The following is an 18,857-nucleotide window of genomic DNA, read 5'->3' as shown; positions in this document are numbered from 1 at the left end:
TTCCTTGAAATTGATCTTTCATATTAGTTCTTATATGTTAAATTTCCTTTTAAGTTGGGTTTGGTTAATAGAAAGCCCTGAAAATCTGCAAGTTCTTTGAATGCCCATTTTTTCTCTTTTAATATTATAGTTTTGCTGGGGCTGATATTTTTGACTCCAGGCCTACTTGTTTTGATTCTTGGAAAATATTCCAGGACCTGTGGTCTTTCATTGTGGCTGTCCTGTACAAATCTAATTGCAGTTATAGCATATTTGAATTGTTTTATTTTCTTGTTTTTAGAAAAATTTCTGTTTAATCTGGGGATTTCATAATTTGGCAAAAATATTCTTACGAGATTACACAAAAGATCTCATTAAAGTGGTGATAGGCAGATTTTCTTTCCTATTTCTACTTTCCCCTCATGTTCTATCAGACCAGGACAATTTTCTTGGATTATTTCTGTCATTATTATATCAAGGTTCTTTTTTTGGTCACAACTTTCGGTCAGTCCAATTATTCCTATATTTTCTCTTCTTGATCTGTTCTCCAGATCTATTGCTTTTCTTATAAGGTGTTTCACATTTTGTACTGTTTTTTCATTCTTTATAATCAGTTTTGTTATTTCTTGGTCTTTAATGACTTCACTAGCTTCCCCTTGACCAATTCTAATTTTCTTTCTTTCTTTTTTTTTTTTTTTTTTTTTCCCTGAGGCTGGGTTTAAGTGATTTGCCCAGGGTCACACAGCTAGGAAGCGTTAAGTGTCTGAGATCAGATTTGAACTCGGGTCCTCCTGCCCCCCAATTCTAATTTTCAAAGAGGCATTTTTCATCTTTGAGTTTTCCAGAGTTGTTTAATGTTTTAAAAATAATTTTATTGTTTTTCTTGAATGGCTTTTATTTTTTTATGTTTTTAAATTTTTTTCCTTAATGTCTTTCATTTGATTTATAAATTCTTTTTTGAATTCTTCTAAAAACTCTCTGAGTATAGGGAGACATTTCATATTACTCTTTGAGGTAGAAGCTTTTTTTTACTTCAGTTTCCTCCTCTGAAGATGAATCCCAGCCTTCCCTATTCCTATGTTTAATTTCTATGACTGGATTATTTCTTCTTTGCCAGGATTAGGGGGATGATGCCTCTCTTTATTCTTCAGCTCTGTCCTTTGACCTGGAATTCCAAACCAAGAGCTTCTCCCTCCTGTAAGTGCCCACTGTCTGCAGCATCCCTGCCTCCTTGCCTCTGTATTCCTGATGTGCTGTACCTTTTCACCCCCTGGGATTGTCCTGGCAGCACAGGAGGGCCTGGTGTTCCTAAGCAGCTAAAATTCACTCAATTTTCCTGAACTGAGACTACTGACTCCTCAAACTGTACAGGAGTTGAAAATTTCTGTGGTTCCTGCTGAGGCTCCAGCCAAATCCAGTTCAACGTAGGGCTCCCTACTTGATTTTTCTGAGGAGGCAGCCCGAGGTATTTGCTAATCCCTTTAGCCAGGGTTCTTACTTCAGATCTTCTCCTTGTATCTGAGGACCCCTTATTGGCCACAATCATCTTGGTTTGTCACCACTATATGATCACCCTGAAGTGCAACTTTGTTCTATTTGTGAGGGAAATCCTGAGACCTTAAAATTTGCCTATCTACTGTGCCATCTTGCCAGAATTCTTTACTAGTTACAGTTTTTTTTAATGGAATTTTGCTTTCTTTCTTTTAATATTGGTCTTTATTGGGAACATATAGAATTTTTATTTATTTGGGTTTGTTTTATATCTAAAACATCACTGAAGTTTTAAATTATTTCATCCGTTCTTTTAGTTTATTCTCTAAGATGCCTTATTTATACCACCATTTAATCTGCAAAGATTGATGTTTTATTTTTTCATACTCAATTCTTTCCATTGCATTATCTTGTCTTATTGCTACAGCCAATTTTAATGAATAAGAGCTTACATAGTGTTTCACTCCATATCTTGGCAGGAAACCTTCTACCTTATCTCCATAATAGATACTTTGGCAGATGGTTTTATATGGGTACTTGGTATCACTAAAGAAAACATTGTTGATTCCTTTGTTTGCTAGTGTTTATAACTGGAATGTGTGCTGTATGCTGTTAAATTATTGTTTCTGCATTGTGAGAATCAAATGATTTTTTTTCCCTTTTCTTACCAATAAGTTTAGTTCTGCTTCTAGTTCATCTAATTTTGGACCAGACAAGCATTCCAAAAACCACTGGTTTTTATGGGTGATGTTATTGCTGTATTGTTGTGATTTCCTTGCTAATAGTAACTGACACTTTTCACCTCTATATTCATTAGAAAAAATGTTCTAAACTTTTTCGGTCTATTTTTGCTCTTTCTGTTTTAGGAAAAGTGAGTTATAAGAGAAATCTGGTAGAACTATTTTACTTATTTCCCCAAATATTTGATATAACATTAGAATTAATTGTTTTTTAAATATCTGGTAGAATTCATTGTTAAACTCACCTACTTTTTGGAATATCTGTCCTTGAGAACACATTTATAACCTGTTCAGTTTTTTTTTTTATTCTTAGATAACAGTTATTTAAATATTATTGCTCATTGACTCTCTGACGCTTAACCCGAAGAAATTATAAGTATTTTCTGTTTTAAATACAAAGAATATGTTGGATGAAAATGACTGACAGTATTGGGCTCCCTTACCTGTGGAACTTTATATAATTTGAGAATGGTAGCCATGTTCATGGATAGCATTGCTGACATCCCTCCAAAGACAGCCACTGAATTGGGCTTCCTGTCACAGCTATAATTAGGGATAGTTGGACCACTCCCTGACAGCCATATCAAAGAACTCTCCACAGCTAGTTGGCTGTTATGGAAGTTATTGAGTAAATGGTATCCTAAGGTTATGTTGGGCAGCAAGTGGGGGTTCTTGTTGATCTCATCTACAGCAAATTGGAAAGCGAGCATATGTTGGTAATGTTTTCTCATTGACCTAAAGAAAAAATGTAAAAACAAAAGGAAAAACAAAAACCCAAAGCAAAAACACCAGGCACATAGGCACAGAAACAGCAAGGTATCAGAGTGGATACTGTGTTAGACATGGAATCAGGAACTTCGTTCTTGAACTTTGTCCTAGTAACATTTGCTAACAGAATGACCTTTACAAATGATTTCATAAGGATGATCTCTAATGTCCCTATTTGTAAAATGAGAGACGTGGGCTACACATACTCTACACATGTGTCATGCATACAAACATAAAGAAAAGAACAAGTATTTTAGATGTTGGATTGCAAAGCTTGTGAAGTTTCTATTTGATGAGAGAGGTACCAGAAAGTGATGCAAATTTAGCAAATAGGGAAGTGTCATGCTAAGTATTGTGCTTCATGAGAACCCCTTTGGAAATTGTGGGGAAACTGGAACAAATCAGAGGAGTTGTGAAGAAGGAGAGTCATTAGGGGGCCATTTCAATTCTCCATAAAAGAAATGATTAATTGTTGTTTGGAAGTCATTGAATGAGGGAGAGAAATAGGGACAAATGTAAAAATGTATAGGTTTGTAGAAATTATGAATGTAAAAGTGATTAGACACATATCTTTATCAGATAGTAAAATAAATGAAAGTATGAAAGTATATGAATAGCACAATGAATATAGAAAAAAAAGGAAAAGGCAGATGAAAGTAATGGCTTCTGTTTTGTCAGTATGTTTTAAGGTGAAGTCCTCAGATGAGATGTGAAGAATGTGATAATTATCGATAAGTTTACAAATGCAAGTGAAGATTTGGAATAGCTGTTGTGGGAAAAATATGCAGGTATTTAAGAAGTAGGATAAGGATTGCCTTACAATAGTGAAAGCTCAAGTGAATTTGGAGTAAATCCATTCTTCATTGCTGTGTGACTTTACAACGTGGCACTTGGGTAATAGCACCTGGATAGCATTTGAAGAAGTAAATATTGTGCCTAATCTTGAATGAGGACTTGACAAGGCTCAAATAGAAATTACTGGCAATGTTTGAAAAGCCAATTAATCCACAGAAGCTCCTTAATGTAAAATATCAGTTGTTCGTCCATTCTTTTCAAATTCATTTTGCATGCGATATACTCTCTCTGTGTCTCTGCACATGTATGTGTAGGTATATACATATGCATTTACAGATCTATCTATCTATCTATCTATCTATCTATCTATCTATCTACATATAGCATATCCACATCTATTTTTATGTATACATACATAGATATAGACATATATATCTCCACATGTACATATGGAGTTTTTTGTAAAATAGAGAAAAATGCAATGAGGGTAAAAGAAGCTGTTAGAGACTCCCCTATACCAATTTGTCACAAAACTCCATACATTAGATACCTCAGAAGGTGTTTTAGAAATATTTGGTTCTCAAACACCTAATTAGAAGATATCCTAGAAGAGTTTTCAATGTCTTTACGGATCACCTCTGTAACGATTTCTCATGGCCAATTCCAAAACCCAATTCAATTGCTAAATTTTCAGTATCTTCAGAGGATTAAGGAAAGGAAAGAAAGCAAAGCAAAGTGATAGGGGATCCAAATAAGAATGGAAAGTTCTGTATTTAATTCCAGTCTCTAAATCTTCAAAAGGAGCAATCTTGTTACTCAGAGGAGGAAGTATTTGACCAAATTAGCATCTCATACATAGGCAATATTTCAATAATAATAGAGACAATTGTTGATGACACAGTTATTTTTGACTTGTTTATTCCTAGTTCATGACCTGCACCTAGTGTTCTGATCATTTTTTGAATGAATTTATTCTGTAGTTCCTATTATATGTACATGTATGTATATATATATATATACACACACACCCACATATATACATATATGTATGTACATATATATATGTATAAAAGCCTGGAAACTTTGTGTAATTAATGAACCATGTCAGTGATATGATATTCATGGCACTTGTGGTCTTTATAAACTTTACATTTTTGCTGTTTAAGATATATTTTAATTCTATAGTTATATTGATAGAGCGCCTATATGGAGTCCACTAGATCAAATAGCATTAAGAGCATCAAAGTTTGTAAGCAAAGTTTACATTTTGTCCTTTCTGGTAACTTTCTGTCAGGCACCTGAAGCTTAAAGCTTGGCATTGCAAGATCTTCTGGACTGACTGGAGTATTCTGAATTTGTCCTCTTTCTGGTGTCTTAGATAATTATATGGGGTGTGTCTGGATAATCTTTATTTCTCTGCTTGTGGAACTGCATGCTAAAAATGCTTCAATTCATCCCTTCCTGAGTATCACTTTTCTGAACCTTTTCATACCCGGGTGTTTGCTTCAACCAAAATTGTGAAGCTAAATAAAATGCAATTCTATCAACAAACTAGACAGTCAGAAATATGGTTACTTATTTTATCAAACAAAAAGAAAATCACTTACTGTGAATCTGTAGGAGTCCAGCTAGGTTGATATTGGAAATTTGCTTTCTCAATGTTTCCCTCCTGCTTCAGGAACAAGGAGAAGATGCCTCCTAAGATGAGGTCGCCTTCTTTTCTATAGGTAGGATTATAAACTCTTTCTATAAGACAAGGAGTCTTTATCATCTGGTACTCAGGAAGAAAAAATTGCAATAGCAGAATCACAAACAATCTAAGGGGTGACAGCCTCAGTTTCTCCAAGCCCATGTCTAATATCCTAAATCTCTAAAGAGCCAAGGAGTAGGTGACTGTAAGGTAACTGGAAGTCATTGTCCATGAATCTATAGGCACGTTCTCTTTACTAAGGTTTTGTTTTTCCTAATAAATTCTCAGGCTTTGAACACTGCCTCTCACTTAAGAAAGCAGAACATGAGACATGAAACTGGCCTCTTTTTAGGAGAGAGGCAAAAGCTCAAAAGATCAGGGTCTTTTTATGGGACATTTCCGCCCTCTGGATATTATTCTCCTTGTTCCCTATGGACAGACAATTAAAGGTGGTCCGTCGTCATGTCTCTGGGGTGCAAGTCAAACAAACATGTTGACCAGAGTGTGGAGTGGGGGTCTCTGGTGATCTTCTAGCCCAGTAACTCTGCACCTGTTTTCTTAATCTAACAAAAAAAAAACTTCACAAACTCAAATGGAAAAAAAAGATGCCCTCTGACCCTGGAGCTTTCACAGCTTTCATGAGTTCTGAGATCTCCGGGAGGCTCTCTGATCTCCCTTAAGTTTGGTTCCATGGGCCTTCCAGAGGACTGCTTCCATTCTCAGCAGCCCAAATCCCTGCAGTGATTCAACATTACCTGATGTTGCATCAGTCAGAGCACAGTGTGACATGACAAGGATAGAAAGTATGAATCATGGTAACAAGGCCCAGGCCCCTAAGTTCTCAGGCTGAGATGAATTTTACAATTTTCTCATTTTGAGAAAAATACCATAGCTAATGGAAGCCTCTGGAAATACACATCAAACTGTTGGTGAATGAATTAATAATAATAAACAAAATAAAACTCTCGATATTGTTTTTAGGTTTAAAATTCATATTCCTCAAAAGTCATATACATCACTGATGGAAACCATGGGCTCAGTAGGGTAATTAACCTCCAGGCAATTGAGAAAGACTCTAGATGCTGAAAGTGTTATATCTGAGATGAATGAAAAGTCAGTGAGGCAGTTTTTCTGAGTAATCAATAATCAGTTCCTTAATTAGACTGGCAGGAAATAAATAATCAATTGTCTTTGTCAGCAACTAAAGAGGAAATCATAGAGGTCACTGCATGCTTAAGTCCCATTGTAAAGAGGGTATCCTCTGAAGGTGAAAATCAAATCTGATTGGTTAACAACAAATGAGGCACTGGATGGTTTCAAATGTGAAGGTGGGACTAAAAATCCTAGGCCGCTCCTGCTGAGAACTTGATTTGACCATGAGGCTCAACTGCCTTCAGCAATCTGGATAACTGAATCCATAACGGTCAAACCATCTTGGATAGTTTTTTCTATGATGATTGAGTTGTTGCCTTAAATTCCAATGGGGAAGGAGGATTCCAAGAACATAAGCCTGATGCTTTGGGCCTGGAATCCCTCAGATTAGATTGTGTTTGCATTCTCAACAGAAATGAGGTGTTCTGCTTGAGTGGGGAGGATTTTGACCCATCTTATCTGTCAGTAGAGAGGGATTTAAAGGGACTAGGCCAGTAATAAAGAAATTAAAGAAAAAAATGAGGGTTTAACTAGAAGACCAATCCCCTTTCAGCTAAAATCTAGGATTTTTTGTTCCATCTCTGGGTCTCAGGTGAGCCATTCATGGGTGAGACCACAGGTACTAAACTTAGAATGATTGTGTCACTTTATGTTTTACCTGTACAATTAATGAATAATGATCTTTTCACTGCTTTTTCATTATACATATATACTTTATATATAATATACTTTCATCTAGAAACACCTTTTTTAATGAATTTTTAATCATCTCAACTTTTCATCAAGAAGTTGTTTACTTTTTAATATCATACCACCTCAGAATTAGGACTCTGCCTGAATTGTCTGGTTAGCATTAATTTTTTTTTTATTCATTTTTCCACATTATCCCCTCCCTCCCTCCACTCCCTCCCCCTGATGGCAGGTAATCCCATACATTTTACATGTGTTACAATATAACCTAGATACAATATATAGCATTAATTTTTTTCAGAGCCTGGAATTAACTACAGAGATATGGAATATATGTGCATCCCAAATTTAGCCTACTTATATTTTGCTGGTTTACATCTCTCTGTATCTAGAAATTCTGGGAACAGGGTGGGATTAATAATTCTCTGAACCTTTATGAGTTTTACTTTTTTTTTTATTCAGGTTGACAGCACCCTGAGATTTATTATTGTCAGAGACATCATTTCAGAGATTGGGACTTTTGACTTTTGGGAAATTTAGATTTGACATAGACATTTCAGCATTGTCATTGATTTTAAGTTCTATCCTATGGGTTTCTCCCTTTTAATTGTGATTGTTCCTTGAGCTGGATGGAAATATGAATTCTCCTTTCTCCATCTGAGAGTATGACCCTCTTTTGTGACTGCTTGGAGGAATCTGAAGATCTTTGGGAATGGGCAGACAGATTCAGGTCTTGGAAGTCTCTCTTGGAAAATCCACATTTGCTCTGTAGACTTGAGATTTTATGGATAAGGTTTATAGAGTCTTCTAATACCATGGACTTGATCCTCAGTGTTTTCCTCTCTCTCATTGTATTCATCCCTTTTATTTATTTTTTTTGTCTCATTGTCTCTTATCTCAAATCCTATAGGAAAAATTCACCATTGTCCCTGTGATAGATAATGCTGGCTCCTAACTTAGTTGTTACTAATAATTTATAGAATCCATTTATTACTAGGCTTCAATTTTTTTAAAATTATGGATAAGCTTTGTATTTTCTCAAAAGCAATACTTGTTTTTTTTTTTTCAATAGTATTTTATTTTTTTCCCCCAAATACATGTAAAGGTAGTTTTCAACATCCATTCTTTTAAGATTTTACGTTCCAAAATTTTTTCCTCCTGACTTTATTTCCCAATCCAATATAGGTTATACAAGTACAATCCTTTAAAACATATTTCCAGATTTGTCATGTTCAAAAAACAATCAGTGCAAAGGAGGGAAAGAACATGAGAAGGAAAAAAGAAAACAAAGCACACAAATAAAAAAAAGGAAAATACTGTGCTTCACTTCATATTTATTCTCCATAATTCTCTCTCTGGATGTGGATAATATTTTCCATCCTGTCTATCAGCATTGTTACATCACTGTGTTACTGAGAAGAGCTAAAGTCTATTGTGGTTGATCACCACATTATCTTGCTGTTACTATATGCAATATTCTCTTGGTTTTGCTCGTCTCACTCAGGATCAGTTCATTTACATCTTTCTTGGGTCTCAAAGGCATTTCTGAATCATAATCATTCATCTTTTAATTATTGAGATAGTTCAGTTTGTATCTAGTTTTCCTAATATTGAATCAATCCTATATTCATGCAAAAATAATACTCAATCATGTATATGTTATTAATGATATATTGCTATAATCTTGCTAGTATAATATTTAATTCTTTTTGCATCATTTCATTGAGGAAATTGGTCTATAGTTTTCTTACTGTTTTTGTTGTGTAATAATATATTCTTCTGTAAAGTATGGGCTAGCTTCCTGAAGGCCTCAGGGTCAGCCAGAGTCAGGATAAATTAAAGTACTTAATCTTTAGTGGGAGAAGTCAAGGAGGCAGGCAAACAGAATCCTCAATTCTGGAGTTGAAAGTCACCAACTTCTCTCCTCCTCATCCTGCTGCCACATGACTCTGGCCTCCCTCCCTCCACCCTCCAATCCTTAACACCAAAAAATTCATCAAGCACCAACAATGAGAAGAGCCATTTATCCAAATATATGTTAATTAGTTCATTATCTCACATTAAATAGGTAATTAGCCTTAAGTGCTGGGTTGGCTGATTCAAGCATACCTTTCTGGGGTTTCAGCCCTCTACATCTCCTGCTTTCTTTTGTTTTAGAATGCAGATTTTCACACCATCCCTGACTTCTCAGGAAAGGGGGTGAAAATACCAAAAGAGAGGTGATCACGCCCCCCCCCCCCGACTTCTCAGGAAGGGAGGTGAAAGCATTAAAAAGGAGGTGATCACTTCCTCCTGACTTCTCAGAAAGAGAGATGAAAAACACTAAAGGGAAGAGGGGAGTCAAGCCAGATATTATTAGTGTGCTTCTGGGCTGAAGGGTTTTTACTAGAAACAAGTATACACAAACCCATCAGCATGGGAGATATTACATAAGCACATAGCAATAAAGCACAGGCTATTAGTGATGATCTCCCCACAGCCGGTGCAGGCTCATTGTGGTGTAACAAACTTGAATTGAACATGCAAGTAGTGATATAATAAGCAATATGAATCAATATGGTCTTGTAAAAGATTTCCAGAAGTCCTAGAAGGAGGGTATGTAAACAACTTTCACACATATGCCTCCTTTAGCAGCCAAGACATAGTCCAAAACCAATCTTTTGTCCATTACTTCATGTGTCAGGGAAACTAATGATCCCTGCAAGTTTTTGAAGTTCTGCAACGGTTTCTTTTTATGTATTATGGAATCCAATGATTCCTGAGGGTTTTGAAGTCCTGCATCAGTTCCATTAACAATTTTTGATGTCCACGAGTCAATTGCCATAACTGCTATGCTCTTTCAGTGCTGAGCACAATCAGTGATGGAACTATCCAATCTTTCTTGGGCCTTCTTTGTTTCAAGGGTCTTCTCTGTCTCTCTCTGATGGACAAAAGTGAATACAGCTTGTTGGCACCCATCTGATTCCTTCTTCATCTGTAGAGTTACAAGCAAACCCTCTCCCCCAAGCAGTTAACCTATCTGGTCCCTTCCATTCACCACTTTCTGGGTCTCTCCACATCACCTGGGGATTATCTAAAGACAGTGGAGCTGCTAGCACTGGACACTGTCCTTCTGGTGGGTTATAAAACCTGTCTTCCAGAGCCAGTGCATCTTTGTCAAAAATCAAGAAATTAGGGCTTAATTTAGAAGTTCTCTAGGATTACCTGTGGTTTTCCCTTTCTTTTGTTTTTTTGAGGAGTGTCTTGATGTCTCTGGTTCTCCTCTCTACTATTTCCTGACCTTGAGGATTAAAACGTATGCCAGTGGTGTGTAAAAATCTGATACTATGCACAAAAGTTTGAAAAGTGTTTAGAAGTATATGCAGGTCCATTATCTGTTTTTATTGCTTATGGCACACCCATAATTGCAAATGCTTGTATAAGGAATTCAGTGACCACCTGGGCTGTCTCTTTTGCTGCTGGTATTGCAAAAGTAAATCCTGAAAAGGTGTTGACCATAACATGGATAGAAGACAGACAACCAAAAGATTTATAATGGGTCACATCCATTTGCCAAATTTCATTGGGTCTGAAACCACGAGAGTTCTTCCCTGGAGGTAGTGTAGGAATGTGGAAAAGAAGGTAAGCTGTACAGGCTTTTACCATGCTCCTAGCTTCCTCTTCTGTTATCCTAAATTGCAAATGTAAAGCTCGAGCAGCCTGATGATATTTAGAATGATTCTTGGGCTTCCTGAAATAGAGGAATATTGGCCAACATAGTTAGAAGGCTATCTGCCTTTGCATTACCAAGAAAAATAGGACCTGGAAGTCCACTATGAGAATGGACATGCAAGATACAAATCTTACCTGGATGCTTTCTCAGTTGCTCTTGAAGTTCCTTAAAAAGCTGATATATTTTGGAAGCTACAAATTTTATTTGGAATGCGATGATTCTTTGTATCACACCTACTGAATAGGCCAAATCAGATATTATATTTATATCTCCTGGATAGTAAGTAAGACTACAATGATTGCATACAATTCATTCTGGTGAGTGGATTGAAAAGGAGTTCTGATTCCTCTCTTTATAGTTAAGTCACAAAGAGTATTCAGCACAAATGTTTTGTTTCGATGCATCTGTAAAGATAGTTGGTCTTTTAAGAGGAACTTTAGAAACCTTTTCTTTTTTTACTGTTATAATATTTTTTATTTTTATTTTATTTATTTATTATAGCTTTTTATTTACAAGATATATGCATGGGTAAATTTTCAGCAGTGACAATTGCAAAACCTTTTGTTCCTACTTGTCCCCTCCTTTCCCTTTCCCCTTCCCCCTGATGGCAGGTTGACCAATACATGTTAAATATGTTAAAGTGTAAGTTAAATACAATATATGTATACATGTCCATAGAGGTATTTTGCTGTACAAAAAGAATCAGACTTTGAAATAGTGTACCATTAGCCTGTGAAGGAAATCAGAAATGCAGGTGGACAAAAATAGAGGTATTGGGAATTCTATGTAGTGGTTCATAGTCATCTCCCAGAGTTCTTTTGCTGGGTGTAATTGGTTCAGTTCATTACTACTCTATTGGAACTGATTTGGTTCATCTCATTTTTGAAGAGGGCCACATCCATCAGAACTGACCATCATATAGTATTGTTGTTGAAGTATATAAATGATCTCAGGGCCCTTCTCATTTCACTCAGATTCAATTCATGTAAGTCTCTCAGATCTTTCTGACATCATCCTGCTGGTAATTTGTTACAAAACAATAATATTCATATACCTCAATTTATTCAGCCATTCTCCAATTGATGGGCATTCACTCAGTTTCCAGTTTCTGGCCACTACAAAGAGGGCTGCCACAAATATTCTTGCAAATAAAAGTCCCTTTCCCTTCTTTAAAATCTCTTTGAGATATAAGCCTAGTAGTAACACTGCTGGATCAAAGGGTAAGCACAGTTTGATAATTTTTGAGCATAGTTACAAATCATTCTCCAGAATGGCTGGATGTATTCATGATTCCACCAATAATGTATCAGTGTCCCAGTTTTCCCACATCCCTTCCAACATTCCACATTATCTTTCTCTGTCATTTTAGCCAATCTGACACTTGTGTAGTGGTATCTCAGAGTTGTCTAAATTTGCATTTCTCTGATTAATAATGACTTGGAGCATTTTTTCATATGGCTAAAAATAGTTTCAATTTCTTTGTCTGAGAATTGTACGTTCATAGCCTTTGACTATTTATCAATTGGAGAATGGCTTGATTTCTTATAAATTAGAGTCAATTCTCTATATATTTTGGAAATGAGGCCTTTACCAGAACCTTTGACTGTAAAAAAGTTTTCCCAGTTTATTACTTCCCTTCTAATCTTGTCCGAATTCATTTTGCTTGTACAAAACCTTTTTAATTTGATATAATCAAAATTTTCTGTTTTGTGATCAATAATGATCTGTAGTTCCTCTTTGGCCATAAATTCCTTCCTCTTCCAAGGATCTGAGAGGTAAACTATCCTATGTTTTTCTAATTTATTTATAATGTCATTCTTTATGCCTAGGTCATGAACCCATTTTGATTTTATCTTGGTTTATGGTGTGGGCCAATACCTAGTTTCTGCCATATTAATTTCCAATTTTCCCAGCAATTTTTGTCAAACAATAAATTCTTATCCCAAAAGCTGGGGTCTTTGGGTTTGTCAAAGACTAGATTATTAAAGTTATTGACTATTTTATCCTTTGAACCTAATCTATTTCATTGATCAACTAGTCTATTTCTTAGCCAATACCAAATATTTTTGATAACTGCTGCTTCATAATATAATTTTAGATCTGGTACAGCTAGGCCATCTTGATTTGATTTTTTTTTTTTTATTAATTCCCTTGAAATTCTTGACCTTTTGTTTTTCCATATGAACTTTTGTTAGGTTCTTTACTAGGTGGTAAGTCGGTACTTAACAATTCTCTAGCTCAGAATTCACACATTTACTTTACACCTTTAAAGGAGTTTACACCTTTGGAGTATCCACAAGCCCATTCTCTGGGAGGATTTAAAGAGCCAGGATCCAGGAAGAAAAAGATTCAATATTCTACTGGGGACACTTGGACAAGAGCAGATTTACAAGAACTAAAGGAAAAGCCTGCTCATGGAAATTCACAACTAGGATTGACTTCCAGGAAACCTACAATCCCACACTCTTAGAAGCAGAGTCTGATTCATTCCCAAGCCTACCTTCACTCTAGCTTGAGGCCAGATACTATACAGTGATATCTGACAATGATATCTGAATATCATACAATGGTTGCAATTGATAGATAGTTAAGCCTAACATTGGAAGCATCCATTAGATATCTCCTTTCAATTTCTGAAAGTCATTTAAGTCATTTGTGTTCTTAAAGAAAGTTTTTGTACTGTAAGCAACTTAGGGTATGCTTCATATACTAAATATTGAAAAGGAGCATGTCTTTGAATGTTTTCAGGAGATATATGCAATTGGTAATTCCTTAGTGTTTCTATGGTCAGTTGTAGACATGCTTCTAACTTTTGTTCCTCAGGTGCACATCCCAATATATCATCCATGTAATGTAATAACATTACTTTTGGAAAAGCTTTTCTTACTGGAGTAAGAGCAGCAGCAACATATATTTGACACATAGTAGGTCGGTTTTTCATTCCCTGTGACAAAACTGTCCATTCATATCTTTTATTAGGCTCAGCTCAGTTAATGCTGGGCACTGAGAAGGCAAATCTTTTCATATCCTCCTTCTCTAGAGGGAATCCTTAATGTCTATAACCCACAGAAGCCATTCTCTAGGCAATTGAATAGGAGATGGAAGTCCAGGCTGAAGAGTTCCCATAGTTTTCATCTGTTCATTTACTTTTCTTAAATCAGTCAACATCCTCCATTTTCTAGATTTCTTTTTTACAACAAATACCGTGGAATTCCAAGGACTAAGAGAAGGTTGTAAGTTCTTTGGTCAAGCCGCTTCTGTACTATATCTAATAAGGCCTGAATTTTATCTTTAACTAAGGGCCACTGTTTTATCCATATTGGTTTATCAGTTTTCCATTGAATAGGAACAGGTGAGAGTGTTAGCAGGCCTTCAACAGCAGCCCTGCCTAAAAACCAGAAGTACTCAATTGTAATCTTAACTGTTGTTAAATGTGTTCCCCACAACTTGATGCTGATTTTTTCAGATATAAAAGGAGTAAAAACTCCTGTTTTTCCATGAAATGTCAATCTCAAAAGGGTAGCACTAACTTCAGCTGCTTTTGATCCTCCTATGTCTGTATCATGTATCATTCTCTTTAGATAGTCCTACACATCCACTTTTGCTATTTCTTTCTGCCCACCTGGACTGGAAGTGTCTGTCTATGATTTATTCATAATTTAGTGATTAGGAAAAGATTTGTTGCATTTTCCAGATATTGATACAAAGGAAGATTGTAGGACTCTAGGCTGTAATTATTCCTGCTATTTTCTCACTTGGTTGTATCTACTTCCCAGACAAATGTTTTTTCCACATGTTCTTATGTCCCACGTTTCATATGTTTTTTCCTAATGTTGCATATGAATCTTGTATTTCATACACTGTCATGCTGCCTTGGTCTATAGCATGTTAACTAAAACATGTGGGCAAACTCATCTTCCTGGCTGTTTTTTATACAGATGAAAAAATTATATTTATATTTTCTATTTTTAAGTAATTTAAATTTAAATTTTAATATATTTTTTAATGTTTTATATTTTATGTCATTAAAAAGTGGAAAAAATCCCAAAAGCCTTAAAAATAAGACCTAGGCAATATTTTTGCCTAGGTACATAGTATGACTAATGATCTTGAGAGAAATCGCACAACCTGCATTTATTAATCATATATTTTTGTGCAAAATACTCTGAAAAGCATTGGGTATACAATGATACATAGAGTTCCAATTTATCTATAGGCAGTTCTGAGCTCTGAAGGAAATTTGTGCTGACTAGTTAATTCAGTCAAGATTATAACATTAGGTTGATAAAAATTCACAAGGAAAATTCCAACTTCTTGATGCAAAGGGGGAAATGATTTAAGAAAATCTTTTTTAAAGATGTTTTTAGATATGTTATAATAGAGCAAAACCAATAAAAAGATCACCATTCCTTAAATGCACAATTGTTGTATGAGAAAAGTGACTTTTCCTATTGCATTAATAACTAATTTTTGTTGTGAGATCCATTTTTTCTTTATCTTTTATTTCTTTAACCTGGACCAAACTCTGTAAGTTCCTTTATACTGATAATTAACTCCCAAATCCACCTTACAATAGAAGAAAACCTGATTTCTATTTAGAGTAAAAATATAATCTAATCTAGGTGAATTCCAGTCCTAAAGCACTAGGCTCAAGCCCTTGGATCCCTCCCATTGGAGTTTAGGGCACCTCAGCTTATGAAGGAGAAAAATAACCAATATAGTCTAAGTAGAAATGGATTCCTTTATCTAGGTTGCTGAAGGCAGTAAATATTCTCAGAAGGAATGGGAACTCTACGCTTTTATCCCATATCCTCATTTGAAAAACTCTACTCCTGCATTAGTTGTTAACAAATCATAGATGATTTTCACCTGTCAAAGGGACCCCCTTGCCCAAAGAGATTTAAACTTTCATTGAGGCCTATGATTTTGCCTTTGGTTACTAAGAGAGACCATGGGCCATCAATTTACTGAATGCCTGCTAATTTAATCAATAATCTGATATGAATAATTCAGAAATTCAGTTCTCTGACTTTTCATTCAACTCGTATGTGACACATTTTTACCTTCTACAATCCTTAACTGCCTGTGGGAGGTAATTGCTCTATTGTACGTATAATTTCCAGGATTGAGGTTAACAGGCAAGACTTGTGAGGGATATAAATGATCAACCTAAAAAGATTATTGAGTATTCCATTTTGTCTATTTTTATTCATTCACTCATCACTGGTTTAGTGTGTACTTGAAATGGTCAAAGCATTGTGGTCATTGATATCAAGGCTAAAAAACTATAAAATTCATCTCAGTTTGGGAATGAGGGCCTAGATCTTGTAACTATCCTTCTGGCTTTGTGCCTTAGTCAGGTCACACTGTTCTCTGACTGATGCAACATTTGGTAATTTGGAGCCATTGCAGAGATTGAGCTAGGTGAGAATGGAAGTGCTCCTCCAAAAGATCCCTAAAATCTAGCTTGAGAAAGATCAGAGAGCTGGAGCATCTCAAAATGGAAGATGTGAAGGCTCCAGGGACTGAAGGGAGGAACAGAGGTTCCCAAACTTTTTTTGGGGGGGTTGAGTTTTTGAAGTTTTTAAGATGAAAGATACAGATGCAGAGTTTCTGAGCTAGATGGTCCCCAAAGATCCTCACTCTCAGACTCTGATCAACATGTTTCTTTTATTTGCACCCAAGAGATGAAGATGGACCACTTTTCCTTACCCATCCACAGGGAACAAGGAGAATAATATCCAGGAGGCAAAAACATTATATAAATATGCTCTATTCATTCAAGCTTTTGCCTTTGCCCTAAACAGAGGCCCACTTCATGTCTCACATTCTGCTCTCCCAAATAGGAAAGTCTGTCCAAAGCTTGAAGGTCTATTAGGAAAGAAAAATCATAGATGTAAGAACTATGATCTCCAGTCTTCTTATACTCCCTTACTCCCTGGCTCTTTAGAGACTTGGAATATGGCCTTGGGGAAACTGGGACTCTCATCCTCTAGATTATTTTTATTTCTGATTTTGCAGATTTTCCTTTTTGATTATCAGATGATGAAGACTCCTTGCCACATAGAAAGAATTTATAATCCCACATATAGAAAAGAAGGAGACTTAATCATTGCTGGATTCTTCTCTCTTTTTGTGAAGGTACAGGATTATATGAGAATACATTTCTTCAAAGAGTCTCCCTTCTGGAATTTTGCAGAACCAAAGTGAGTAGTTATTTTTGTTTCTTTTATTTGATCCCTAGCTTTGAACGGTGAATTACCTAAAAGGCAGTGTGAATATGAACACACACTACATATATGTATATTCGTACATATAGATGCATGTATAGGCTTCATATAGAAAATACACATGTATACATACATACATACATACTTATGTCTATCAATGAATGGATATATATATATATATATATATATGTATGTATCTACTCATTTGTATACTCATAGTTTCTACCAACTTAAACTTCTTATACTCATTTTCCTTCCCCCCCCCCCCCCCCAACTCAATCACTTTTTACAAGAAGTGGTCACTTCTCCTAGGGAGCACTGAAATGGCCCTACTGGCTCTTCTGCCACCTATCTCTTTAGATTTTTACAAGTCTCCTTATATTTGCACAAGGATTTTTCCTAATGTGCATGATTTGGTTTGACTCTCTGATTCCTCTCTTGATCAACTGTAAACTTTAAAAGCTTTTAAGCTCTTTGTATCTTGGTCACCATGTACATATCTACATGTGGTATCTCTCATCATTTTTGTGATCTTTTAAATAAGGCCCCAAAGAGCTCCCTACCAATCTCTTATGTTCCACACCCATCTCTCATTTTCATACTTTTGACAATGCTGTCCCCCATTCTAGGAATGCAATCTCTCCTCAATTCCTTATCACAGAATTCTATTTTCATTTCAAATTCAACTCACTTGGTATGAAAACTTTTCTACTCCCTTTAATGATTTTCTCCAAGTCATATTTTATCAACTTTGTCCCTAATGTACTGCTTTATGTATGGCACATTTTCTGTTCTGACCAAAATGTATCCTGTTTGAGATTTTTTTCCTTATTTATCTTTCTATCCCCATGACTTGCAAATGCCTGACCTTTAGTAAGGGATTCCTAAATGCATGGAAGCTTATCAATATCACTTCTTAAACATTTCAACTTCTGCTCCTTGGGAACTTCAATTGCTATCTTTTCATTGTGAATTGGAGACCATTTTTGTACCTTCTCCTCCTTATTCTCATTGCCTTCTCTGGTTTTAGGGACTATTTTTCTTCTTTTTTTTTCTCCTCCTTTTCTTGTTTCATCTCTGTCTCCTTTCTGGATCCTCCGGAGATCATACTGTGTGACTACAGGTGTCCCTCAGGGATCTGTATCTAACCCATTACTACTTCCCTTGGTTATCTTCTCAGCTCCCATGATTGACTTAGCATCTTTATGTTACTATTTTTCACATTTCCTATCCTGATCCAAACTTTCTGCTCACTTCACAACTCATATCATCAATGGTCTCTCAGATATCTTGAAGTAAGTTCCCACAGAACATCTTCAGTTGAGAAATCATTATCTTTTACCTTACTTCCTCCGATGTCCTTTAGTTCACAACATCGGAGTGCTCCTAAATTCTTCCTTATTCCCCACCCCACGTGTACCAGCTGTTCCCAAAATCTATCTTTTTCAGCTTGCCAATGTGTCTTAAATATATCACTCCCTGGTTGTCTATCTTTATTTCTGACGCCCTCTGTCACTGTCTCTCTGTATCTCTTTCTGTTTGTCTCTGTGTATCTGTCTATCTTTACATCTGTGATTACAAGCAGTCTTTCCCTTTGAAATGTAATCATT

The 18,857-nt window shown here is 35.8% G+C and overlaps 1 protein-coding gene across 12 annotated transcripts in view; it reads left to right on the top strand.

The window, feature by feature from the left end:
• LOC141546738 (vomeronasal type-2 receptor 26-like) overlaps positions 1–18,857 on the top strand; it is a 79,734-nt gene that overhangs the window by 50,423 nt on the left and 10,454 nt on the right. For 5 of the 12 annotated variants that reach the window (XM_074274739.1, XM_074274738.1, XM_074274743.1 and 2 more), the window contains one exon: positions 17,039–17,223. The exons of 2 other annotated variants lie outside the window; for them this stretch is intronic. In XM_074274739.1, the coding sequence (XP_074130840.1) occupies positions 17,060–17,223 (164 nt within the window). In that variant the 5' untranslated portion in view covers positions 17,039–17,059. Of the gene's footprint in view, positions 1–15,968; positions 16,110–17,038; positions 17,224–18,857 lie in introns of those variants that run through there. 5 more of the 12 variants (XM_074274746.1, XM_074274745.1, XM_074274747.1 and 2 more) reach the window with 3 other exon arrangements.

The sequence above is a fragment of the Sminthopsis crassicaudata genome, chromosome 6 (assembly GCF_048593235.1).
Source record: "Sminthopsis crassicaudata isolate SCR6 chromosome 6, ASM4859323v1, whole genome shotgun sequence".
NCBI classification, from domain to species: Eukaryota; Metazoa; Chordata; class Mammalia; order Dasyuromorphia; family Dasyuridae; genus Sminthopsis; species Sminthopsis crassicaudata.
This window is presented reverse-complemented; position numbering and strand designations above follow the sequence as displayed.